At 48.7% G+C, this 26,518-nt stretch overlaps 2 protein-coding genes across 7 annotated transcripts in view; one reads left to right on the forward strand and one right to left on the reverse strand.

Moving 5' to 3' along the window:
- Positions 1-1,320: 1,320 nt before the first annotated feature.
- DDX28 (DEAD-box helicase 28) lies at positions 1,321-3,286 on the reverse strand. The gene has a single exon (XM_006117646.2). The coding sequence runs from the start codon at positions 3,205-3,207 to the stop codon at positions 1,558-1,560; it is 1,650 nt and encodes a 549-aa protein (XP_006117708.2). The 5' UTR covers positions 3,208-3,286; the 3' UTR covers positions 1,321-1,557.
- The window catches only part of DUS2 (dihydrouridine synthase 2), a 70,811-nt gene continuing 47,538 nt past the window's right edge, over positions 3,246-26,518 (forward strand). For 2 of the 6 annotated variants that reach the window (XR_012906751.1, XM_075940319.1), the window contains exons 1-3: positions 3,247-3,354; positions 5,739-5,881; positions 13,243-13,288. Coding sequence is in view for 4 of the 6 variants with exons in the window: in XM_075940319.1 (XP_075796434.1) it covers positions 5,756-5,881; positions 13,243-13,288 (172 nt within the window). In the remaining 2 variants the exon portion in view is untranslated. Of the gene's footprint in view, positions 3,355-5,738; positions 5,882-13,242; positions 13,289-26,518 lie in introns of all 6 variants that reach the window. The other 4 variants (XM_075940316.1, XM_075940317.1, XR_012906752.1 and 1 more) reach the window with 3 other exon arrangements.

Raw genomic sequence — 26,518 nt, forward strand, 5'->3', positions numbered from 1 at the left:
ACAAAGCCCTCATCCTCGGCCCCACCCCAAAGCCTGTACCCTCCTCATACACTCCAACTTCCAGCCCAGGGCCCCTCCCCATACCTGCAGCCCCTCTCCTACACTATTCTTCATCCCCAGCCTCACCCACAAAGCCTGCACCTCCAGCCTGAGCCCTTGCATGCCAACTCTCAGTCCCTACTCTGAGCCCCTCAACTTCACCCCCACCCTAAAGCATGCACCCCTAGCCAGAGCCCTTACACTTCTGCACCCCAACCTGTGGCCTAGCACTGAGTCCCCTCCCACGCTCAGAACCTGTTGGTCCCACTCCTGCCACACATTACCTCCGCATACTGCTCGGGGGTGGGAAAAATTGGAGGGAACACTAGTCATCAGGGCTTGGTCCATCCCACCACAGTAACATTTTTGCCAGAACAGTCCCATTTACAAGTCTGTTCCAGACAGACTTGAATTCCAGATTCTTGGCAAATCTGGGCATTTGTCCCATGTGCTCTTACTCCATAGGGACACGGGAGTGTTTGGGCAAGAGCAAATGCCCAGTTTTTTTACCTCACGCTCACACACAAGAAGTGATGATGCCTCTGGCCAGACCTGAGCTACCTAGTATTGCTGGTGCTGTGTTTAGAGGTAGAGGTAGAAGCCATTGCTCTCAAACTGCCCAGCTCTGAAGGCAGCGTCACCACTGCAGCAGCACATTAAGTAATGGTGGCAATATACTACTGCCACATTTTCAGGTTAGGGAAACGTGTTCATCCTATCTTTGTGTGTAACAAGTAGCACTTAAGTTCACCCACTCATTTCTCCCCCACTGGAAGGGAACCTAAAAGTGATGTAGAAACCAAGCTTGAGAGATATTTTCCTTTCCTATTTTATGTTGTAACTTTCCCTTAGAAACAGCTGGTCTCAACTTTCCTGAAAGACCTCAAAACAAAGTTACTTTCAAACTTGAGTATTTCCACATGAAGGTTGAGAAAACAAACCAAAGTTAGAAAGTATGCATTCCTTCAAGCTGTTTTACCTATTCTGTGGATACACAGGACTTAATTTTAATAATCAAGTCAAACATCTACACTCATGAAATAATGTATTCAAAAAAGTATATTAACATTCTAAAGGAATCAATTATTTCTGCAACTTTTAAATAAGTTGCATGTAATAATCACTGCCTACCTGAGGATAATGGAGACTAGTTATTATGCACTGATATCTTCTCCTGTACTATATTAAATCCACATGAATACCTATTTTCTTCAAGTCATGCCTTGTTTATATGAAATGAAAAGTCAAGATTTCAGGAGCAGAATAAATGCAACACAGCCCTTACTAAACAGAAGGGAAACTTATTTATTAGTTGTGGATTTTATTACATCTATTGAGATTTAGAAAACCATGAAGTATTAGTTCATCCGGATATGCATGTGTGCACCTGCCAGTAACTAACCAAGCAGGAACACTCTCGTTATGTTGTTTCTTTGCCCATTCTCACTCACAAAATTAAGTTTAGCAGACTTGGCCTTCAATAGAAGGCACCCTAAATCCAATTTGGGCTTTACAATTTCATTGTTTGTCAGCCTGAGTCAGGTCTGTTTCAGGCAAAGGCTCCTTAATGGCAGACTTCATTCCAGGGAGACTAGTCCTTCTCCGGGCTGCAGTCTCTATCTTCCGCACCAGATCAACATCCCAACGATAGGTTACAAAACTAACTACTGTCCCAGGCACCTTGCTCCCCACACGTCCAACTCGCCCCACACGATGGAGATAGTCCTGTAATGTGGAAGGGAAGTCATAGTTGACTATTAGCTCCACATGGCTGGTATCCAGTCCACGGGAGGCTAAGTCAGTGCAGATAAGGACATTCCTTTCTCCCTTCTGGAAGGTAGTGAAAATTCCTGCTCTCATCGCTGCAGGCATTTGTCCCTGTAGCCTCAGGTGCTTGATTTTGTGGTCATCTAGGATGTAGCCTAACCAATTGACTGTGCTAGCACTGTTGCAAAAGACGAGAATGGCTCCACTAGACGGACCAGGGTTTTTGATGAGCTGAAGTAACTCAGACACCTTGTCGCTGCCTTTGATGCGGATGAACTTCTGCTGGACATGGGGAAGGAGGTGGTGCAAGTTCTTGCTGGTGAGGGTGAGGAAGCGGCCTAGGTCGGTGAACTTGCTCAGCAGCTGTCCTAGCCCATCAGGGAAGGTTGCCCCAACGATCACTAGCTGGGTTTTGGTGTCCCACTGGCCAGCCACCTCTTTGGGACTGTGGGCAATAGGGGCTTGCATAAGCACTTCCTCCACGAGATCCAAGAAAGTGACATCCAGCAAGGTGTCAGCCTCATCCAGCACCAGACAGGATAGCTTCTCCAGTTTCACCATCCTCTTTCGCAGTGCTTTGCACAGAGCCCCAGGCGTGGCCACCAGCAAATCAGCATCAGGATCGGAACGGAGCTGGTTTTTCACACTGGCCATGCCCCGGCCGCCACCAATCTCCCGCACCCGTAATCCCAGCGGACGGCCCAGAGATGCGGCCACTGTGCGCACCTGCTCCGCCAGCTCCCGGGAAGGCAGCAGCACTAGGCTACGAGGGGAGGGTGGCCACGATGGGCCCAGTGAAGGCCGGGCCAGAAGTTTCTGGAATAGGGGGAGCAGGTAGGCCAGAGTCTTGCCGCTACCCGTCTCGGCAGCGCACAGCGCATTGCCCCCGCGCAGCAGGGCAGGGATGGAGCGGCGCTGCACGACCGTGGGCTGGCTGATGGAGAGAGCCTGCAAGGCCGACACCAGTGCCGGCTCCAGCCCAAGCGCCTGGAAGGAGTCATCCCCGCGGTCGGCCAGGGAAGGCTGCAGGGCCGGTGCCTGGCTGTGGGAGCGCTCCAGCTGGAAGTAGTCCCCGCACGAGCGCCGATGTTTCCAGCCCGCCGAGACCAGGAGCGGCCGCTCCCAGCGCCCCACTGTCAGGCAGCGAGGCTGGCTTAGCTGCGGCCGCCGGCTCCGCAGCAGCAACTGCCCCGCCCGGGCCGGCACCACCGGCACCCCGCGGCCCCGCCTGGGCGGCTTCCCAGCCAGCCGCAGCTGCAAGGCCCGGGGGATCCGCACCACGTTCTCCGGGGGCTGCCCGCCACCGCCCGCCGGGCCCTGCACCCAGCGCAGCAGGAGGAGCGGCTCGGCAGCGGCCCGGCGGGAGCCCAGCACCAGCGCCCCGGCCTTGCGCAGCGCCATCCCGGCAGCGCAGCGGCCACGTGGGGGAAAGGAAAAGAGGCGCCCTCCGATGACGTGTGCTACGAGTGCGGGGAGGGGCGCATGCGCATTGGGAGCCGAGCCGGCCTAGGTGGCTGCCGCAGGAGTTGCGCGAGGTGCCGTTGGCAGGTGAGCGGGCGGTTAGCCGGAGGGCTCCAGCCTGAGGATCCCTGCGCGGGCCGGTTCTCCACGGTCGCTGCTGCTCCCTGGGCCGCGCCCCTTCTCCTCAGCCGCCCAGGGATCCTTCCGCCCCACCCCCGGGCTGTCCCGCGGGGACCGAGTCCGCTCCGGGGCCTTCCCTCTGCCCCGGGGCTCCCGCTGGGCTGCGCCGCTGCCTACCACGGGGCTCCCTGCTGGGATCGGCGCTGGCCCGCCTGCAGGGCAGCAGCCCCGCGTCCCCGTCTGGAACGTCCCTGTGCTCTGGGCCCGCCCCGCCTGGGGCTTCCTAGCGCTGCCCTGTCTCCTCCGCCCGGCGGGAGCCTCCCTCAGAGCGCCGGGAAGCGCTGACCCCGCGGCTCCCGCTGGCCAGGACTCCTAGGGGAGCACGGGGCAGCAGGGGGCCACCCGTTCCCCACCACCACCAAACGGGAGCTGCCTCAGTCCCCCTTTTAGACCCCGTATCCCAACCCCGAGCCCCCTCTTGTACCCTGACTTCTGCCAGACCCTGCACCACCACCCCATAGACTCATAGACTTTAAGGTCAGAAGGGACCATTATGATCATCTAGTCTGACCCCCTGCACAGTGCAGGCCACAGAATCTCGCCCACCCCTCTTAGAATAATCCTCTCACCTATGTCTCAAATATTGAAGCCTTCAAATACTTTGAAGGCCCCAACATGCAGAGAGTCCTTCAGCTGTGATCTGTGCCCAATGCTACAGAGGAAGGCGAAAAACCTCCAGGGCCTCTGCCAATCTATCCTGGAGGAAAATTCCTTCCTGACCCCAAATATGGCGATCAGCTAAACCCTGAGCATGTGGGCAAGACTCACCAGCCAGACACCCAGAAAGTTCCCTATAATGAATGGTCAATTAGTTACCAAGATCATGTTATTTCATCCAACCATCCCCTTATCATAAAATCATAGAACTGGAAGAGACCTCAGAAGGTCGTCAAGTCCAGCCCTCCGCTCTAGGCAGGACCAATCCCATCTAAATCAACCCGGCCAGGGCTTTGTCAAGCCGAGACTTAAACACCTCTAGGGATGGAGACTCCACTACTTCCCTAGGTAACCCATTCCAATGCTTCACTACCCTCCTAGTAAAATAGTTTTTCCTAATATCCAATCTGGACCTCTCCCACCACAACTTGAGACCATTGCTCCTTGTTCTGCCATCTGTCACTACTGAGAACAGCCTCTCTCCATCCTCTTTGGAACCTCCCTTCAGGAAGTTGAAGGCTGCTATCAAGTCCCCCCTCACTCTTCGCTTCTGCAGACGAAACAAACCCAAATCCCTCAGCCTCTCCTCGTAGGTCATATGCTCCAGACCCCTAATCATTTTGGTTGCCCTCCGCTGGACCCTCTCCAATGCGTCCGCATCCTTTTTGTAGTGGGGGGCCCAGAACTGGACACAGTACTCCAGATGTGGCCTCACCAAAGCCAAATAAAGGGGAATAATGACATCTCTGGATCTGCTGGCAATGCTCCTCTTAATGCATCCTAATATGCCATTAGCCTTCTTGGCTACAAGGGCACACTGTTGACTCATATCTAGCTTCTCATCCACTGTAACCCCCAGGTCCTTTTCTGCAGAACTACTACTTAACTGGTTGGTCCCTAGCCTGTAACTATGCTTGGGATTCTTCCGTCCCAAGTGCAGGACTCTACACTTGTCTTTGTTGAATCTCATGAGATTTCTAGTGGCCCAATCCTCCAATTTGTCTAAGTCACTCTGGACCCTATCTCTGCCCTTAAGCGTATCTACCTCTCCCCCTAGCTTAGTGTCATCTGCAAACTTGCTGAGGGTGCAATCTATCATGGAAGTCCCCTGCCCTGAGCTCCCTCCCACACTCCTAACCCCTCACCCATCCCCACCACAGATTGGCCATGTGCAGAATGAATTTTGTCATGTGCACCCATATGGACTCTATCGGTCTGTCTACGCTGCAATCCTCTTTTGAGAGGAATGCAAATGCAGCGGAGCGAAATTGCAAATGAAGCATGGATTTGAATTTCCCATGCTTCATTTGCATAATCGCGTCCGGGCGCTATTTTGAAAAACCCTATTTCAGAAAAAGAAATGCTGTCGAGATGCGGTGGTGTCAAAAGAAACCCCTTCTTTTGAAATTACCCTTATTCCTTATAAAATAATCTGAGAAAATGTGGGATTCGTCCATTAACCAAATCCATTTTCTATCAGAATGAAAAAGCAACCTGACAACTTATTTTAGTAATAAATGGTGGATTTTAAAAAAGCCCATGAATTTCATTGGTTGTGGGGGAAGGAAATTTTGATTCTACATGTCCCTTGGTAGAGAAAATGTTTCTCTCATTTGTTTTGCGTTTTGTTTCAGAGTATACCACAAAAGGAATGACTGTGAACATTCCAGCACTCTGTTTTGGAGGCAAGAACATTTTGGCTCCCATGGTGCGGGTTGGAACATTACCCATGCGTCTTTTGGCTTTGGATTTTGGTGCTGATATTGTGTACTGTGAGGTATGAAGGCTAAGGCGATGGGGAGGCTCTGTTTTCTTACCATGTGATGACAACATGAAAAATATTGGTTTCTCAGTAGGCATATCCTCATAGATGTTAAAGGGATTAATCTTGTTACTGTATGGTCAACAAACTTTCATATGTAGACTTTTATTTTTTGAGTGCTTGTTCAGATCGATTCCAATCAAGTGTGCATGCAAGGACAATGGAAACTTTTTCCCTTAGCAGCCCTCATCAGATGGGCTGAGGAGCCCCCTAGAGTGACACCCTTATGGCACTCTATATATGACCTTTCTGACCCAGCCCTCCTTTAGTTTCTTCTTACCATCTGTGGTGGCATTGGAATAACATTCACTTGTTTGCAAGTGCTCCCTTAGTTTTAATAGTGTTAGTTGTAATACTTTTAGTATTACAGTAATAGCATTAATAGTTGTTGTCAGCAGTTCTAGTTCATAGGTGGGCAATAATTTTTGCACAGGGACCACTTAGTGAATTTTGGTACCTGCTCACAGGCCAGCTCCACCTCAGAAGGGGCATGGTCTAGGGTGGAAGGGGTGGGACCTGGGGACTAACCCCTCCCCCAGTTGTTTGGAGCTGAAGGCTTTGAATTAAAAACATATCAAAGGGCTCCCAGTTCGCGGGTCCGCTGCTACCGCGTTGCTTGGCAGCCGCCAAAGGTTGCTGCAGTTATTTAAAGGGCTCACAGCTCCAGCCCCTGGCAAGGTAGCACTGCAATTGGAAGCCACGAGCCATGGGATCTTGCTGCTTGAGCCACCTCCTGGAAATTTGGTGGCACAGGGAGCAGAATATAAATACAAAGCAACCAGATACAGTCCTGGGGCCAAATCCAAGTGTTAGGCAGGTTGGATCCGGCCCCTGGGCCACATCTTGTCCTGCCCCGTTCTGGTTGGTAACTGAAATCATTTCTGGCCTGTCAACTGCTTGGGGCTGTGGGGCTGCAAACCTTGGGCTTTCAGGTTTGCAGTCCTTGCTGAAAGCCTATGCCAAAGAGCAACCCCCATGACTCATGTCTTGGGTGCTTGGAATGGCCGGCCCCTCATAAAAATCATTGCCCACCTCTACCCAAGGATTTGGTAAATGATCAAGGATCACAATCTGCAGTGATATTAATGGAGGAAGTGTGGGGTCTGAGATGGAGGTTGGGTACAGAAGGGAGCTCAGATTAGGAGGTTGGGGTGCAGGAGGTGATGTGAGTTCTGGGAGGAAGTTTGGGTGAAGAAGTTTGGTGGGATTTGGGTGCAGGGTCCAGGAAAGGGATGGATGCAGGAGCGGGGGTGCAGAGGGTATGGGGTATGACCTATCATGGGGGAGCAGAAGATTGGGGAGTGGGAGGTTGTAAAGTAGGGATGTTAAGACGCAAGTAAATAGCTAATCGTGCAGTTGATAGAATTTCTGTTGACTACTCAATTAGTCGATAAGGGAGGAATGCTCGGAGTTACCACTTGTTGCACCTCTGCAGTTTAAATATAGAATAAGCCGGGCAGGCAGGCAGGCAGCCTGGCTCCTACTACATTTAAACTGCAGAATTGCAGTGGGGATGGATCCCAGACCAGCACAAGCTGTTCTTGCTCAGTCCCAGCTTGTGCCAGGTCCAGCAGCCACTGTCCACAGGGGGTCCCAATGGGGAGCTGGAATCCCCCAAGGACAGGGGCTGCTGCTGAAGCAGCTCCTGTTCGTGGACAGCCCCGGAAGATGCAGATAGGGTCTGCTCTGCTGGATGTGGAGCAGCCACCCCTGCCCCGCCCACCCTGCACGGGGCAGGGGCAGCTGCTCCAGTGTGGGAGGAGGGCAGGCAGCACCGTGGAGATGGTGTTGTGAGGAGCCAGGTTTTAAGCTGGCTGCCCACCGGCTCCTGCTTCCCAACCCCTTGCTGCTTCTGATACAGAGGTAGCAAGTGGGGAGATGCAAGTAGTTAAGTAGTTGACTTGACTGCTCGCATACATCCCTAGTATAAAGTGCAAGTTCTGGTTGGGACGCACTTACCTGGGCAGCTCCCAGCCAGCAGCCCAGTGCCTTCCATGCCCCTGCACATCCCTCAGAGTGGTGGCTGTGGGGATGATGTGTTTGTCTGAGCATTGTGAGCCCTGGAAGGTGCCTTCTGAGCGCTGCAGGTACCACAAACATGGCCCAGGAAGTTGCTGGCTAATTGGAGCTGCGAGATTATGCTGGGAGCAGAGGCACACGCAACCCCCCCTCCACCTCCCTCTGGGCTTGCAATGCTCAGAGAAGCACATGGCCCCTACAGCTGGCTGCTTTGACCAGCATATAAGCATGAAAGGAACGGAGTATTCCCAGAGTTTCCACTTGGACACTGCACAGTCGTGGCCTGAATCTGGCCTGCAGGCTGTATTTTGCCCATCCCTGTGCTTGGGGGAAGCCCATCCGTCATGCTGCAGTATTTGGAAGGCTTTCATGCCTCATACAAGAAAGGAAAGAGACTCCCAGTGTGCGACGGGGCCAAAACAGTGCAGCTGGTGGTTCTGGATACATGTTGTCAGCATTCCATAATGTGCTCATCTCCTTCCCCACCCCTGTCTTTTCATACCCTTTTCCCCCTGCCTGGCCATGCAATGTCATAGCAGGGAAAATATGGGCCCTGTTGAGTAGCAAAGTGCCATGACAGTTATAGCAAACATTTCATGCTTTATTCTGCAGTATGTCCAGAGTCTATCCAGGGCCCACCAGAGAGATGAAGAATATGAGGAGGCTATTAATAGATGTTTGTAAGACATATGTAAGGCCACTTCCATGGAAATTTGTGAATTGCTTTCTCCCATCCTGAAGTGCAGCAATACCAGACTGAGACCCACTTTGACAATTCAGAAGTGAGTGGCAGTAGCTCTGTGGAAGCTTGCAATTGCAGATTGCTGCCAGTCACTTGGAAATCAATTTGAAGTGGGAAAAATCTACAGAGGGGGCTGCTGTGATCCAGGTTGCCAAGGCAATCAATACTCTTCTGCTATGAAGGGTAGTGACTCTGGGAAACATACAGGACATAGTGGAGAGTTTTGCCACATTGGAGTTCCCTAATTTTGGTGGGGTGATAGGAATATACATTCCATCTATCTTGGTAAACTGGAAGGGATACTTCTCAATGGTGTTGCAGGTACTGATGGATCACAAGGGCCATTTCACTGACATCAACATAGGATGGTCCAGAATAGGGATGTGAGTGGATAACCAGTTACCCAATAAGCATCACCCTTACTAGTTGATACTTACTGGATAACAGTTTTTCCTTTACCCGGGGTATGCCCTGAGTGGAGGGACATGTTTGTTCTTCCCCTTTTTTTATCAGGAGAGCAAACATGCTCTTTCAGTAACCCCTGTATTTCCTGTTCCACAAGGAATAAGGGGGCTTCTGAAAGAAGGTTTTTTTTCTGACATTTGGTCCAGTCTAAACAGGCCAAATGTTGGAAAAACCTCTTTCTACAGAAGAATCGAAAAAAAAGTGGCAATGTACCTGTACCCTGAGAGTGTATAAGGGCTGGGGATAGCAAGTGATGGAGAGGAGAAGAACAGAGAGGGCGGGACTTCAAGGAAGGGGTGGGATCATGGGGGGAAGGATGGGATGGTAAATCTTGGCTTGTTATGATATTGAGTATAAAAAGGTTGGAGACAACTGCAATAAGCCTAAGCTTATCGGGTAGTAAATCGAGTACTCAACTATTCTACTTGCATCCCTTCCCCCACCCGCCTAGCAAGGACCTGGGACGAGCCAGCTGTTCTGGGGGCGGCTCAACTGTGGCTCTGCTCTTTTCCCATCCCACGCGCTGGGCTGGAACCGCTCCTCCAGAAGCTCCGCTCACGAACGGCAGGCAGGGAAGTGGCCAGGGCTGCCCGGCCCTGGGCCAGGAGCCAAGGACCGAAGCCTGGCGGGGTGAAGTGCAGCGGCCAGGCGAACTTGGCACTCCCAGTCTGGGCTCAGGGAGATGCAGGCTCACTGCATTGGCCAGAGTGGCGGCGCTCCACAGGTGGTCTCCCGGGGTGTGGCGAGCAGTGCCGATGCCGCCGGCAGTGCTGTGTGGAACCCTGGGCTGGGCTAGTGGCGCTCAGGGCTCCGTGTGGACTGGGAAGGCGGGGCACAGAGCTTCTGGCTGAGCTGGGTGCTAGGAGGAGGCTCCAGTAGCTGAGTCAATGTGGCTGGGCTCAGTGCTCGGCTGGAGTGAGCCCAGGCTGGGTGTCAAACCCTGCACACCAGTGGCAGTAGCCCACTGGGCTCGTGGGCAAGGACTGGAGCTTGCCTGGCACCAGGGCTTTGTCCTGGGCGGGCGCTGTGTGGCTCAGCCCAGGAGCGCCGCAACCTGAAGGGTCAGAGCAGGGCTCATGCAGCCCAGCCTCCGCTGTCTGTCCATCCTCCCATAAGAACATAAGAATGGCCATACTGGGTCAGACCAAAGGTCCTGCCAACAGTGGCCAATGCCAGGTGTCCCAGAGGGAGTGAATCGAACAGGTGATCATCGAGCAATCTCTCTCCTGCCATCCATCTCCACCCTCTGACCAACAGAGGCTAGGGACACCATTCCTTACCCATACTGGCTAATAGCCATTAACCTCCATGAATTTATCTAGTTCTCTTTTAACCCTGTTATAGCCCCAGCCTTCACAACCTCCTTAGGCAAGGAGTTCCACAGATTGACTATGCACTGTGTGAAGGAGAACTTCCTTTTATTTGTTTTAAACTTGCTGCCCATTAGTTTCATTTGGTGGCCCCTAGTTCTTATATTATGGGAGCAAGTAAATAGCTTTTCCTTATTCACTTTTTCCATACCACTCATGATTTTATAGACCTCTATCATATCCCCCCTTAGGCTCCTCTTTTCCAAGCTGAAAAGTCCCAGTCTCTTTAATCTCTCCTCATTTGGGACCTGTCATGATTATGAGGGTTAGCCAGTAGCCTGAAGATTAAGGGGTTAACTACACCTAGCCAGGTGGAGTGGCCAATAGGAATGTAGGTGGGACTTTCAAACTGGGACAAAGGAATTTGGGCTTCTTTCTTTCTCCTTTTGTCTCTGGGTGAGTCCTCTGCAGCTACAGGGAGGGACAAGCATGTCTCTCTCTCTCTCAGAAACAATTCTTCACTTTCTGTAAGTAGGGTAAAGTTTAGGTAGTTTCGTTAGGCTTTATTGTTTTAAGGATTGGGTATGGGATCTGATATCTGGCACTGCTTAAGAGATGTGTGGCTTTTCTTTTTAACTAAGTTCTAGCCCATGGTATAACTCCTTCATGAGTATATTTTGTTACCTTTCCATCTGATCCTTATGCTTGCAACAGGACTATTGTTGTAATAATAAATGTTTTCGCTTTTCTTTTTATTAACCTGACATTGGTTACTTGTGTGTTCTGATTTTTATAATAGGGATGAGATTTCCCAAATGATCTTTTCCCTAGTCTCGTTATTAATATTTGGGTGGTGGCATCGGAAGTTTTATTCTCAAAATCTAGGTTTTTAAGATTTTGGGGGAAGTTTTATACCAAAGCCTGGTAGATAAGGCTTTGAGGTACACTTGCTGGCCCCCACTTCTGCATTTATCATGCCAGAGTGGGGAAGGAGCCATGACAGGACCCGTTCCAAACCCCTAATCATTTTAGTTGCCCTTCTCTGAACCTTTTCTAATGCCAGTATATCTTTTTTTGAGATGAGGAGACCACATCTGAACACAGTATTCCATATGTGGACGTACCATGGATTTATATAAGGGCAAAAAGATATTCTCCGTCTTATTCTCTATCCCTTGCTGAAGTTTCTCCAAGCTACCAGGGCCCAGACGGGAAGGCGGGAGGAGGTGGTGGTTAATTGAGATGTGATGGAAGCCTTGTCCCAAACAAAACTCATCTGCTGGCTGCCCCTTGCTGGGCTTGCCCAGCGCATTTTTCTGTCCTTAGGGCTGGCCATGGACAGGGGCTGCTGGACCCAGCGCAAGCTGGGAGTGGGCCAGCCCCACTCAGGACTGGCTCGTGCTGGGTCCAGGAGCAATCCCCGCTGTGGCTCTGCAATTTTAATGTAGTAAGAGCTGGACTGCCTATGCACCTGACTCTTACTATATTTAAACTGCAGAGCCACAGCAGGGAGTAGCTCCCCCTGTTGACTAGTCAGAATTTCTATCGACTTCATATCTCCTCTATGATTAGCTGATTACTTGTTTCTTAACATCCCTAGTCCATGGACTGGGTTGGGAAATTGGTCACGTCTGTCCCTAGAATCCCATGTAGCTGCTCATACAAGCAAGCATGTTTGCAGCACCAACTCAGACCATTCATTTGCCTCCTTTGCTTTTGGTACACCTGCCTGTGCTACTTCATTTTCAGAGCTCGACAAATGAGTGAATCTACTTGCCCGTGGTGAGTACGTTTCAGCTGGTCAACCCGTTCACCGGCAGCATGGGTCTAGCGCATGTGCAGTGTGGGGCTGGCGAGTAGATTTCGCCACAGTTTGTCACGCCCTGTTCATTTTCATATGGCATTGCTGACTCATCCTTTGATAGCCTGATGTATCCTTTTTCCATCATGCCCTGTGCAGTCTTGGCATCAGTATCACCATTTTTTTGCTTGTCATACTTCTGCCTGAACAGATTCCTCTTACTACACAGCAGTCTGGTTTAGGATGTCCTACACTCTCCATGCTGGAGCTCGTTTGCAGCCCTGGGTATTCATGGGCAGGTTTGCTGCTGAGGTGTCATCTGCTCTGAAGTCTGGTTGCCAAACAAGAAATGAAATTCAAATTTTCCTGGGGCTTTTCCTGTGCACCTGGAGAACAGCAGAATTGAAAGACCTGGCCAGAGCAGTCACATCAGGGCAGTGTGGGATACCTCCCAGAGGCCAAGACTTTCATAGCGCTGAATCTGCACTACCCTAAAGTTGACCATGCACCTCGTGAAAAGCAGAAGTACCGAAATTAATAGCGCTTAAAGTTGGCAGAATAGGATTTGTGTTGTGTGGACTCATAGTTTAGAAAATCGGCCTAATATGGCTAAGTTTGATCTAAGCTCCTAGTGTAGACCAGGCTTTAACAGTAAGATTAGTCTCCTGGCTATAGGTGTCTGGTCACTTTTTGCCTGCAGCTCAAGATTGACCATAGGATAGTTGATTAGATGGGTCATTGGTTTAATCTACTGTTACAGCATTTCTGTTTGTAAGATTATGAAATTTAACTGTGATCATAAACTATTGTATTTTACAATGTTTCTTTAATTTTCCTTAATTCCTCCTGTGCTGTTTCTCTAGAGCCGAAATATACTATCTCCCATAAAAGGCAAAATTAACTAATTTTACTCTGGTAAACTAACTAGTTTATTCTTATTTTTTAAATTCATTGGTATATTTCTGCTCTTCATTCTTAGGAGCTGATTGACATAAAGATGTTGCAGTGCAAAAGAGTTATAAATGGCAAGTACAATATATTTTGATAAAAGCTTTCAAGTACCACTTTTATTCAGCAAATGATGAGAAACACACTGTTGTTTTGTTGATTTGGTAGCCAGAGAAACATAAGCAGTAGCTACAAGAGGTATTACTATTCCCATTCCATTGAATAAAGTTTTAGAGAGAAAAACTTGTGTTAAAAATAAGATGGAAAAAATAATTTTCTTACTATTAATCATAATTATTAAAACTAAAAGATTAAGATCTGACTTGCTTTTAACAAATTGCACGTAACTGATGAAATCTTAGAAAATGACTTGTTATGCTTAAAGAATGACTTGAGTTTATGTGTTCTTTACAGTTGAGTCAATTTGCTCAGTTTACAGAGTCTATTTTTGGTCATGTTTTAGCTCTTTCTGTCATAACAATAATAAAGTTTCCATAACTGAATCTTAGTTGATAATTTGTTGGTGTCACGTTATATAGACTAGAATGCAGCTTGCCTTGCAGTGCAATGTGTGCAGCTAACAGTACTGAAACCATTTTAAGTAATAGAATTTAAAGATGAGGACTCGTCAATATTTTTGAGTGAAAAACGTTTTGATTGAAAATGGTCTTTTTGTGATGGGAAATTATCATAGACAATATGGGTCGCCCCCCCCCCCCCCACACACACACACGTTTTCTGGCTTTCAACTGAACTGGAAAAATAATTAGCCTTTGGTAATGCTTAATTCTACCCTCTCCCCCGTTCTCTTATTTTTCCCCTTCCCCTTTTAGTGGCAAAATGGAAGAAAGGGGAGAGGATAAGAAAAGAGATCATTGTAGTGGGATTGTGAAATGGGGTTAAAGGGAAAAAATGAAACTAAGAACAATTTTTGAAACTGAAATTGAAGAAATCTCTCAGCCTTTTCAATAAATAGTATTCTGTTTCAAAACTAGCAAAATATGAAATGACTTACAAACTCTGTCTGCATAGGAAACCGTTTTTTAAACTGGCTTCTCTTGTGGACCAGCTCCTGCCTGCCACCCCATGCTGCTGCCTGTAATAGAGAGGCAGCAGTGTGGGGTGGGCGGGGTCTCCCCAGGAATGGGGCCAGAGTGCACTGGCTGCCGGCTTCGCTCCCGGGGACTATATAATAATCATGTAACCGCTAACATTTGATGCGGTTCCATGACTCTTCAATTACACACTATCAAACATCCTTAGATTTTACGTCCCTAATATTAAGGTATGTAACTGTGAATCTCACAGTAGTGGTGCTGTATATACCCAATAAAGTATATGCTGAAATTTTAACTATCGTGTAGCAAAATGGGGCTTATTTTGTTTTATTAATGTTTGTTTTAGTAACAGTTGAAAAGAAAAAATGAACCTGAATTGTTTGAAGATGAAAACGGGGTGACAAGGTGTATGTTAATTTTTAGGTTGCAGAAAGTTCAACTAAAATAGTGGCTTCCACTTCTGTACAGAGCCAACGGAGGGGGTCCTGACTTGGTTGTCATTTGCATGTGCTGCAACAAACATTTCAAATAATGACGAGTAGTGACTACATGAGAAAAGTGTGATGAACTAGACCAGAAACAAGGCAGATCTTAGGTATTAATGGATCAGATGGAGTACCTTCTGTATAGATTTTTAGCTAATTAGCTAAATTCCTATAATGGAATTTTGCTGTGCTAATCATTATAAAATAACACCGCTTATGTTAACAGTATGAATTAAAAGGGCTTAATTGAACCACTGAAAGCAGATTAAATTTGAGTCTACAATTATATGCTTATAAGAACTAAGGTTTGTCCCATGTAAAGGATCCTCATAAAACTCTATACACCTCCTTCTGCCCTTCAAAGTGGATCTTAAGTGATGCAGAGTGAAATTAGCAATTATGATTTCTAAAATATTTGTGCATGGTTTAGTGTGTCAGTGTAATTTGTCTAAAATTATTCATATTTTTGCTAAAAGACCACATTTATTTTTTCTGAAAACTAATATTAGATTTCATCAATTGCGGACACCAGATGTTAATCTATTTCATCTCTATTTATAATGATGTTTCATTAGGATGTTCTATGTGGCATCTGTCAGCTAATCACACAAAAAAGAATTTTATTGTAGAGAAGCAGTTAATGTCCCAACTAAACTGTGGAGTCAGTTTGCTGGTTTTTATATTAGTGAATTATTGGCTAGTTTTTTTAAAATTTTTTTACCAAACTTATAAATTCATGGCTGGGAAGGCCAGAAAAGGCAATTGTGATCCTCTAGTTCAGTGATTTTCTAACTTTTTTTTCTCATGACCTAGTTGAAGAAAATTGTTGATGCCCACGACCCAACATAATTTGATTGGATGTGGGCTCCGGCGTGGGGTTGAAGATAAGAACTGTGAGGTGCGGGAGGAAACTCCAGATTTGATGGGGGGTCCAGAGCTGGGGCAGAAGGGGCTTGCCATAAGTGGCTCCTGGTCAGCGGTGCAGCGGGGGTCTAAGGCAGGTTTCCTGCCTCTCCTGGGAATGCAGACCATGCTGCATGGCAGAACCAGCCAACAGCAGGTTCCCAGGCAATGGGAGTGCAGAGCTAGTGCTTGGGGCAGAGCGTGGAGCCCTGTGCATTCTGCACCCCACTTTCTCCTGCCTTCCCCCCACACATATCTAAAGTCTGGGCTTGCTGCCAGCTACCAGCTGCTTCTGGGTTGCAGCACAATCAGCAGTGCCAGGACAGCCAAGTAGCCTGCCTTCGTACCCCGACTGTACACTTGATCACCCTGCAGCAATGAGACCTGGTGCTTGACATTCCACAACCCAGTCACAACCCATAGTTTGAAAACCAGTGCTCTAGTTTAATTTCCTGTATACCACAGGCCATAGAACTTCCCCAAAATAATTCCTTGAACAGGGGTCTGCAACTTAGGGCTCTCAAGCCAAGTATGACTCAATATGGAACCAGATAAGGCTCTTTTGTCATTCCCAAAATACATGCAACTTTTTAAATTAAAATGAAAAATTAGACATTTTAAAACCACATAATTACTCATGTAGCTTGAATGCATGCATGAACTTGAATTTGACTGGTTATGATGTGAATGCCAAAGAAATGTATGAAAAGATGCAGCAGCGGAAGTCCTGTTAAGGAAAGTCTGTGAGTACAATGTTTCATTCATGCTATTAATCATCATATCAGTTATCAATAATACAGGCAGTCCTCGGGTTACATACAAGATAGGGACTGTAGGTTTGTTCTTAAGTTGAATCTGTATGTAAGTCTGAACTGGCGTCCAGATTCAGCCGCTGCTGAAACTGACCGCCAGTTCTGACTTACATACAGATTCAACTTAAGAACCCCAAGCTTCCCCAAGTCAGCTGCTGCTGAAACTGATCAGCGGCTGATTCCAGGAAGCCTGGGGCAGAGCAACTCTGCCTCAGGCTTCCTGTAGTCAGCGCTGGTCAGTTTCAGCAGCGGCTGACTTGGGGACGCCTGGGGCAGAGCAGCTGGGGTGCTGCTGGGTTGCTCCAGTAGCACTGCTCCTCGGCGCTACTGGACCAACCCAGCAGCACCCCAGCTGCTCTGCCCCAGGCGTCCTGATTCAGCCACTTCTGAAACTGACCAGCAGCAGCTGAATCAGGACCTGGGACAGAGCAGCTGGGGTGCTGCCGGGTTGGTCCAGTAGTGGCCAGAGCGGCGCTGCAGGACCAATCGGCAGCGCCCCAGCTGCTCTGCCCCAGGGTCCAAAACAAAAGCCTGGTCTGCTGGGGGGGGGGGGCACACTGGCTGCGCCCCTCCCAGCAGACCAGGGACACGGGGAGCAGAGCCGCAGCGGTAGCGGGGTGCCGCGCTTCTGAGGCTTTGCTCTGGCAAAGCCTCAGAGGCGCGGGAACCCGCCGCGGCTGCGGCTTCAGTCCCGGTGCCTGTGGTCTGCTGGGGACCGTCCCCAGCAGACCACAGGCACCGGGACTGAAGCCGCAGCCGCGGCGGGTTCCCGCGCCTCTGAGGCTTTGCTCTGGCCAGGGGCCAGGGGCACCGGAGAAGCTTACGAACGGGGCTTTCTCGCCCCGGAGCTCGCAGGTAGCAATTCGCCACCTCGACCTCTGGGGCGAGAAAGCCCCGTTCGTAAGTGCGGATCCGCCGTAAGTCGGATCCGCGTAAGTCGGGGACTGCCTGTATTAAGTTATGTATTTTCAGTCATGCAAATGGGCGTTCTTATACTGGCTCTTTGCACTTGTTCTGAATTTTGATGTAGTTTGGCTCTTTGGTTTGAAGAGGTTGACGATCCCTGTCCTAGAGCATATCTTTAAAAAAAAATCCAATCTTGATTTTAAAATTGTCAGTAATGGAGATTCCACCACAATGCTTGGTTATATAGTTCCAATAGTTAATTGCTTGCACTGTTAAAAAATGTCTTCATTTTTTCCATTTTGAATTTGCCAGGCTTCGACCTCCAGCCATTGGGTCATGTTATACCTTTCTCTGTTAGATTGAAGAGCCCATTGTTAAATGTTTGTTCCTCTTTTATAATCTTTAATCAAGTGATCCCATAATCTTCTCTTTGTTAGACTAAAGGAACTCAACCTATAGTTTATCACAATAAAACATGTTTTAAACATTTTCCTGGCTTCTTCCTAAACCATCACTGATTTATCTACATCCTTGTCGATTTGTGAACACGAGAACTGGACACAGTATTCAGTAGCAGTCGGACAGTGCCAAATAGAGGTAAAGTAACCTTTACTTGTACTTGAGATTCCACCATTCATGTGTTCACAAATTTCACTTGGAACAGCGGCGATGATGGTTTTCAAACTTTATTCTTCTGCTAACCGTCACTGAATCACTTTTTCTTTTCTGTGATCCCATATAATTTACTACTTGCAACCAGCCCTCAGTTGCACCTTAGTGCCATTTTCCATGAAATCTGGTATAGTGTTTTCTGGGTGCATCTGACATCTGGTGACTGCTTTTAAGTGGTTACGGAAAATTGGAGAGAGATAACCAATTGCTTGTATCCATAATTTTAGAACTTCTCATTTAGACTAATGAACATAGACCAAGGCTCAATTAGGTTTAAGTGGGTGCTACTCTGAAACCAAAATGGCTGACTTTGGCCCAATGATGGGAGTCGAGACGGGGACATTTTAGGAATTTAATACAGCCCACTTAAATAAAAGAATAGCAGCAATTCTGAATATGTAGGTTTGTTACTATATTTTGATACATAAAAATATTCAGTCTGAAAGTGAAGAAAAATAAACCGTTGAATTGATGTACTTAGCAGAGCTTTTCAGTGGCTTGTCTGTTTTCATCTTGATCGTGGAGTTAAATTCAATTGTTCTTCTTCGAGTGGCCCCGTGGGTGCTCCACTCTAGGCGTCAGGTCCATCCCGGCACCGCTGGTCGGAAGATTTCAGAGCCATCTTCGGCCGGTCTGCGCATGCCCCCTGCAGCACGCGGCTTTCGCGCCTTTGATCACGAGCGCAGACCGGCCCCCCTGCCTGTTCCTCTCAACCGTCCTAGGTTGCTGGCGGAGCTTTGTGATCTCCTCAGACACAGAGCAAATCCTGTCAGAAAGAATTGTAAAATAGTTAGTCTTTGTTCAGTAGTTAGTTTCCTGTTAATTAGTTAGTTAGTTTTGAGAGGAAAAAAAAAAGAGAAAGACGTTGTTCTAGTCAATTTCTGCCAGTGCGGCAGTTTGCCTAGTCAATTTCATCATGCCTGGGATACCAGGATTCAAACGGTATTCCCAGTGCAAAGAGGCTATGCCAGCCTCAGACGGTCACACAGTCTGTGTCCATTATTTGGGGGAGTCCCGTGTACCCCAAAAATGCACTCATTGCTTGAAATTAACCCCGCGGGCGCGCAGGGACAGGGATCTCCGGCTCAAGCTTCTTCTCTGCAACAAGGCTCTTCAGCATGTACAAACTTCACAGGAGCAAATAACTGCTCCGAAGAGAAGAGCGCTATCACCAGGAGTGCCTAAAACAAAAAAGAAAAAGGCTTCTCCCACCCGTTCTCTCCCCGCTGTCCCCCTGCCATGGGTGAGTCAGGACAAGTCGGAGGCAGCAACAGTGGGCATTCGACCGGCATCTAAATCACTTTCCCGGTCTGTGGCAGAATCATCAAAGCCGCGCACAGTTTCGGCTCCTGCAGCAGCTTCCCCTACTCATAGGGAGCATGCACAGACCAGAACCCCTTCGGGGGATAAGTTGGCCATGCCACTAATGCCACCAGCGATGCCGCCTGACAAGGAACCGTCCCTGCAGCAGCGGGACGAGTCAGGAGCGGCACCGGAGTCTGCACCGCTGAGGGCACCCCGGACCCCTCCACAGGAGCGAGCACTGGCCGCTCCAGAGAAGAGACAGCGGCACCGGAAGACCGCGGCTCACCGTGCCATAGACACAGTGCCGACAGGGCAGCCGGCACCGCAAGAGAGCAATTCCCCCGGAGTGCCCCGGGTGCCGTGTCAGATCACTCACTCGGTGCCGTGTGAGATCATTCACTTAGTCCTCCCACCCCTCGGCACCGAGATTACAATCAACCTCTCTGCCTCCAAGACACTCTCAGCCTCTGCGTGCTGAGCGTAACCATGGCAACCCAGCAGGCCACCTGACAGCTGCTCTGCAGTCCCGGGCAGCTGTTCCTATTAAGGCAGCAAGGAAATCAGCACCTAGAAACCATTCCAGGTCGCCTTCACCATACTTCTCGCCTGAGCCTTCCCCACCTGCATGTCACTCAGACAGGGGGCCTTATTCCTCTGCATATAGCAATTCTCATAGACGCTCCTGCTCGAATTACTCCTATAGATACGATTGTGTCTCTCCACATAGATCTCGCTCGCCGACCTACTCTCCTCCCAGATCATATCAGAGCAGGCATGGCAGCATATAAGCATCAAGGAGATCATCTCCTGACTATGATTATCATGCTCACAGGAGTTATCATGCCCCTATAAGGAAGGGCAGATCATACTCCCACTCTTGCTGTTGCCATCAGCCTTATCATAGATGATCTTCACCACATGCTCCAGAATATCAAAGACCTCAGTCACCGAAGCCGCCCCTTCCCACGTCCCCCTCAGTATCCGTCCTTTCTGATCCGGAGGAGGGTCAAATTTCGGATACAGACGAGCACACGCCTGCAGCTTCCCCTGGGGATGTCCAGTCATCCTCCCCAGATGACGCAGTTTTCGTGGCGGATCCTTCACCACCGGACGATGCCCGTGAATTCCAAGACCTATTCAAGAGGGTGGCACAGTCGCAGGAAGTTCAGCTAACGGACGTGCAGGCGAAACAACATAAGTTGTGGAAGAACTTGAATCCTAGGCATCAGTCCAGAGCAGCCTTACTGCTAGACGAGGCAATTCTAGAGTCGGCTTCAGAGATCTGGAACACGCCGGCTTCAGTTACCCCATCGTGTAAAAGGGCTGAGAAAAGATATTTCATAGCAGCTAAAGGGGCAGAGTTCCTGTTCACTCACCCCCAGCCCAAATCACTGGTGGTGGAGGCAGCCTTGCAAAGAGCCCACAGGTCGGAAATTCAGCAGCTGATAAGGATTCAAAAAAGCTAGACATCTTTGGACTGAAGGTGTATTCTTCATCCACGCTTCTCCTGCGTATCGCTAATTATGCGGCGCTCTTGTCCAATCATAGCTTCGATACCATTGCAAGATTGACGGAAATTACACAACGAATCTCCGAGGCTGAAATTGCACAACAGGTACTCCTCCGTGAGATAATTCAAGAGGGCTATGCATGTGCCAGAGCAGGTCTGCAGATTGCCAGTGACATGGCTGACACAGCGGCGCGAACAGTAGCTACGGCAGTATCGATGCGAAGGGCCTCATGGCTAACAACGGCCGCAGTACCCAGAGAGCTACAATCCAAGGTGGAGGATCTCCCATTTGATAGGATTAAGCTCTTCGCGGAAAAAACGGATGACGTACTCCATACAGGGAAGGACTCGCGAACAACCTTACATACTCTCGGAATGTACGTCCCACCTTTCTGCCGCAGACGATATTTTCCGTTCCAAAAACGTTATGACTATCAGTTCCGGAGACAACAAAACTGTCCTTATGATAAAGGTCATTCTAAGCAGAGGCCACAGCGCAGACGTCCTCACCCGGCTAGAGTGAACAATGCCGGGGCGCCCAAACAGCAGGTTTGACTTCCATGTCGAGGGCGTGCTGAACACTCCAGTTGTTGCCAGAGATGCCAAGCCCATTTTTCATCACAGACTGCAACCCTATTACCATCAATGGGTTGCTGTAACATCAAACAAATGGGTATTGGAGGTGATAAGATCCGGTCTCACCATCCCATTCACATCCCTCCCTCCTGCCACTCCACCATCCCCCTCCCTTTTCAGGGACCCATCTCATGAGGATCTTCTGCAACAAGAGGCTTATCGCCTAGTATCCATCGGAGCGATAGAGAAGGTCCCAGAGGGCTTCAGAGGAAAAGGGTTCTATTCACGTTATTTCCTAACGCAAAAGAAAACGGGGGGATGGAGACCTATTCTGGATTTGCGCCAGTTGAATTGCTACCTTCGAAAACAGCGATTCAAAATGGTGACGCTCATTATGATCATCCCAGCTCTGGACAACAACAATTGGTTCGCAGCCCTCGACCTACAGGATGCGTGTTTTCATATAGCAATACATCCTGCATATAGACGATTCCTGCGTTTCGTCATAAAGGACGAGCATTTCCAATATCGTGTCCTCCCATTCGGACTGGCTTCTGCTCCATGGGTATTTTCAAAGACCCTTGCCGTCGTTGCTGCGAAACTCCGGCGACTGCGAGTCATCATATTCCCTTATCTGGATGACTGTTTCATAAAAGATACGTCTCAGAAAGAAACATCCCTCATGGTCACAACGGTCAGACGAGTGTTCGATTCTCTTGGAATGATTGTAAACGAGTCGAAATTGACCCTCATTCCAACGCAGAACATACAGTTCATAGGGGCAGTTCTCGACTCAAGGATGGCAAGAGCCGATCTACCGAAGGACAGATTCCAGGAAAGAAAGGACTTGGTCAGTCTACTCGGCAAGGGCCCAGTAGTCTCAGTACATACCTGTCTGCGTCTCCTGGGCCACATGGCTGCAGCCACGTTTGTCGTTCCCCATGCACGCCTCCACCTGAGAAACCTGCAACACTGGCTATCAACTGTGTATGTTCCGGGAAGACACAACATTCACAAACAAGTTTCTCCTCCGCTCCACGTTCACGTGTCTCTGCGCTGGTGGACCAAGGCATCAAACATTTTGGTGGGAATGCCTTTCCACAGACCGATTCCGTCGGTACAACTGACGTTGGACGCCTCCCTCATCGGATGGGGTGCACACACGGGCGACGAACGCATACAAGGTCGCTGGTCTCCTGCCGAGAGGCGTCTGCATATCAACAGACTGGAGTTGCGTGCAATGTTCCTGGCATGCAAACACTTCCTTTCTCACCTGAGAGGCAAGACAGTCAGAGTGCTTACGGACAACATGGCGGCGATGTATTACCTAAACAGACAAGGTGGAGCAAGGTCACATTCCCTATGCACAGAAGCGGTATGGTGTTGGAACTCGTGCATAAGGAACAATATCATCATAGCAGCATCCTACTTACTTGGCATAGCCAATGTCATTGCCGACTCCCTAAGCAGACACTTTCCCGTTGACCACGAGTGGGAGATAAGGCAGGATGTGATTCAGGACATCTTCAACAGATAGGGTACGCCCCTGGTAGATCTGTTTGCAATGGCCTCCAACAAGAAGTGTCGCCTTTTCTGTTCCAGAGCAGGGATCGGCAAGGGATCCCTAGGCGATGCACTACTAACCAACTGGAAAAAATCACTACTGTACACGTTTCCTCCAATAGTTCTCATTTCCAGAACACTGGAGAAGATCAGAACGGAGGCAGCAATGGTGATACTGATAGCACCGGCCTGGCCCAGACAAGCTTGGTATCCGTTCTTGCACAGGATGTCTCTATGGCCTCCATGGCCTCTGCCTTTATACCAGAACCTTCTCTCTCAAGAACGGGGTTCTCTTCTACATCCCAAGCTAGAGATGTTACATCTGACAGCGTGGCTCCTAACTGGCTCAAACAAGATGAGAACCTTTGCTCACAGCAGGTCAAGTCCATTCTGATTCACAGTAGAAAAGATTCAACAAGACGTACTTACCTCGCTAAATGGCGCAGATATTCATCTTGGTGCCTTCAAAACAACGTCCGACCGCTGTCTGCTCCGTTACACCAGGTCCTCGAGTACATGCTTCACTTGCGGACTTCAAAACTCTCGTTGGCATCCCTTCGTGTTCATCTATTGGCCATCAGTGCTTTCCATCGTCTGATACAGGGTTTTTCGTTGTTTTCACACCCGACCACCAAGCGATTCCTCAAGGGTCTAAATAATATAAGTCCACCTCGGAGACCTCCTCCACCGTCGTGGAATTTGGACTTAGTACTCGAAACGCTTATGTTTCCCCCCTTTGAACCACTGGCATCCGTAGCACTGCAGATGCTAACTATGAAGACTGCTTTCCTGCTTGCAGTTACATCAGCGCGCAGAGTCAGTGAGTTAGGAGCGATGATGTCGACTCCCCCATTCACATTGTTTTCAAAAGAAGCAGTGACGCTACCATTGCACCTGGCGTTCACTCCCAAGATCTCCTCGTCGTTTCACATCAATGAACCGATTGTACTTCCTTCTTTTTATCCAAAGCCGCATGCCTCAAATAAGGAGGCTATGCTTCATACACTGGATGTCAGACGTGCCCTTGCCTTCTACATAGACAGAACCAGACAGTGGCGCCGAACAGATAAACTTTTGGTATCAACAGCGCAGCGATCCAAAGGGCAGGCACTTTCAACTCAACGCATAGCTAAGCTTATCTCCCTCTGCATAACCACGTGTCACTCTATTCGTAACAGACCGTTGCTCTCCAATCCACGGGCACATTCAACTAGGGCAGTAGCAACCTCTACGGCCTTTTCCAGGGGAGTTCCCCTAGCGGATATTTGTAGAGCCGCTACGTGGGCTTCAAGTACTTCTTTTATGAGACACTATGCCATAGTGCAACGATAGGTGTCAGACCACGCGGTGGTTTCCGCAGTCCTGTCTTTTACAGGCAATAATTAATTGACCCGGAGCGCTGGTGTTCCGGTTACTGCTATACAGTCACCTAGAGTGGAGCACCCACGGGGCCACTCGAAGAAGAAGAACAAGTTACTCACTCTGTGTAGTAACGGTGGTTCTTCGAGATGTGCCCCGTGGGTGCTCCACGACCCGCCCTCCTCCCCGCTCCGGGTCTCTCCCTTTGATTTATCATTTCAGGGACCGAGTGGTGAGAGGAACTGGCAGGGGGGCCGGTCTGCGCTTGTGATCAAAGGCGCGAAAGCCGCGCGTTGCAGGGGGCATGCGCAGACCGGCCGAAGATGGCTCTGAAATCTTCCGACCAGCGGCGCCAGGATGGACCTGACACCTAGAGTGGAGCACCCACGGGGCACATCTCGAAGAACCACCGTTACTACACAGGGTGAGTAACTTGTTCTTTTATAGGCTAATATTTATTCACTATTCAATTCGAGGCTTTGTAACGTGTAGTTCTCATGAAGGCCTTTTATTTAAGAATATTTTACAATTTGGTGATTTTTGTGGGCAGCTGTGATTAATACAAGGCACTATTTTGCTATACGTATTTCTCTTCACAAATGTTTTAGAATACTGCAGTAATCCTTTGGGATATAGCGCATGGATTTTTCTGCAATTCTTTCCAGAGTACCTGGCAGTCAGTTGGGGAAGAGGAAGAACATGTATGCTTTCAGTCAGTTGCACCAAATATGTATATTCTTTTAGTCAATTACAAAAAATTTGAGATGCTGTCAGATTATTTTAGGCTCAGAATGTTTTCTAAAAACAAGGTTTAAAAATTGTGGGGTTTTCTCAGTTGGATTGAAGTCATTTTAATTTTAGTAACAGGTGAAGGTAAGAGTTGTCTGGAATCCAGTATTTTCTTGGGGTGTCCATAAGCAACAGGAGAGTGAGAGCTGGCGAGTGACAGTGACTAGTTCACATGCATTATGCAAGGTCAGATACATTCATGAGTAATAAAGGTTCACATCTTAAAATACTTTTCACTCTTATTAGAAATTGAAATAAATTAAACCTATTAAACTCAATCTTAATGCTCCAGTTGTCTTTGATATAGCTTACAAAGGCAAATAATAAAACTAGTTATTACCAGAAACTAACCTGAAAATCAATGGACATGTGTTTTGTTTTTTCCAGAGTTCAGGTTATATTTTTAAAGGTGAGGCTGCTTAATAATGAAAGCTCTACCATAGGTGTGGGCAAAAGGCTCTCAGAGGGCCAGATGGGGCCCACCTAGGGCTTTAATCTGGCCCACAAGGAAGTTTCAGGCCCTGCCCCCTAGTTCCTTGCTTCCAGCAGGAGAGGGGTGCAAGCCCTTCAAACTGCTTCTATTTAAAGGGCTCCACGTCTTCCCTGTGGCTTGCCTAGCAGATGCAGGTGTTGGGATTTGAGAGTCAGATGCTGGGCAGAATCAAGGGTCTTCCATACTTCAATTCAGTTCAACAAGACTTTATTCAATGTGCACAAAGGGAGAGACCCTGGTACTAAAATTAGCCAGAGCCCCTCCAGCAAGGAGCCCCTCCCCTTGCTGTTTTATAGCACTGGCAGTTACATAACAGGTTACATAACAAGTTATATAACACAAACTTCTAAACCAATCATATTCAATCTTTCCATATATGGCTTTATTTGTCACATGTTTGTACTTCTGCACTCCACATGTTGAGTTCACCCCCCTCCTCTTGGCCTTTTTTAGACCGTTCCTAGGGTGGTGAGCCACAGCATGCTTCTTTATGCATATCTACTTTCCAAACCACATTTTGTTTAAAATAAACACAGGCATACCCTTCACAGATAAGGTACAAGCCCTTTAAATAGAAACAGCTGAAGGGGCTGGCGTCTCTGGCTCCCTAGCAATGCACTAGAGGCCTGGGAGCTGAGAGCCCTCTCAGCTGTTTCTATTTAAAGGGCTCTCCTGTTCCTTGAGTGGCAAGCCCTTTTAAGTGCTTCTATTTATAAAGGGCTGGCATCTTCCTTGTGCTTCCCAGGCAATGTGCTGCCTAGCAGCAGGAGGGAACAGGAGAGCCCTTTAAATAGGAACAGCTCAAAGGGGTCCTGCATCTCTGGCAATGCACTAAAGGCATGGGGAGCTGCAAGCCTTTTCAGCTGTTTCTATTTA

This window comes from Pelodiscus sinensis, chromosome 12 (assembly GCF_049634645.1).
Source record: "Pelodiscus sinensis isolate JC-2024 chromosome 12, ASM4963464v1, whole genome shotgun sequence".
In the NCBI taxonomy this organism is placed as follows: domain Eukaryota; kingdom Metazoa; phylum Chordata; order Testudines; family Trionychidae; genus Pelodiscus; species Pelodiscus sinensis.

Bases quoted from the DNA above. Each gene is read 5' to 3' on its own strand.
- DDX28 (XM_006117646.2), bottom strand. From the start codon at position 3,207: ATGGCGCTGCGCAAGGCCGGGGCGCTGGTGCTGGGCTCCCGCCGGGCC.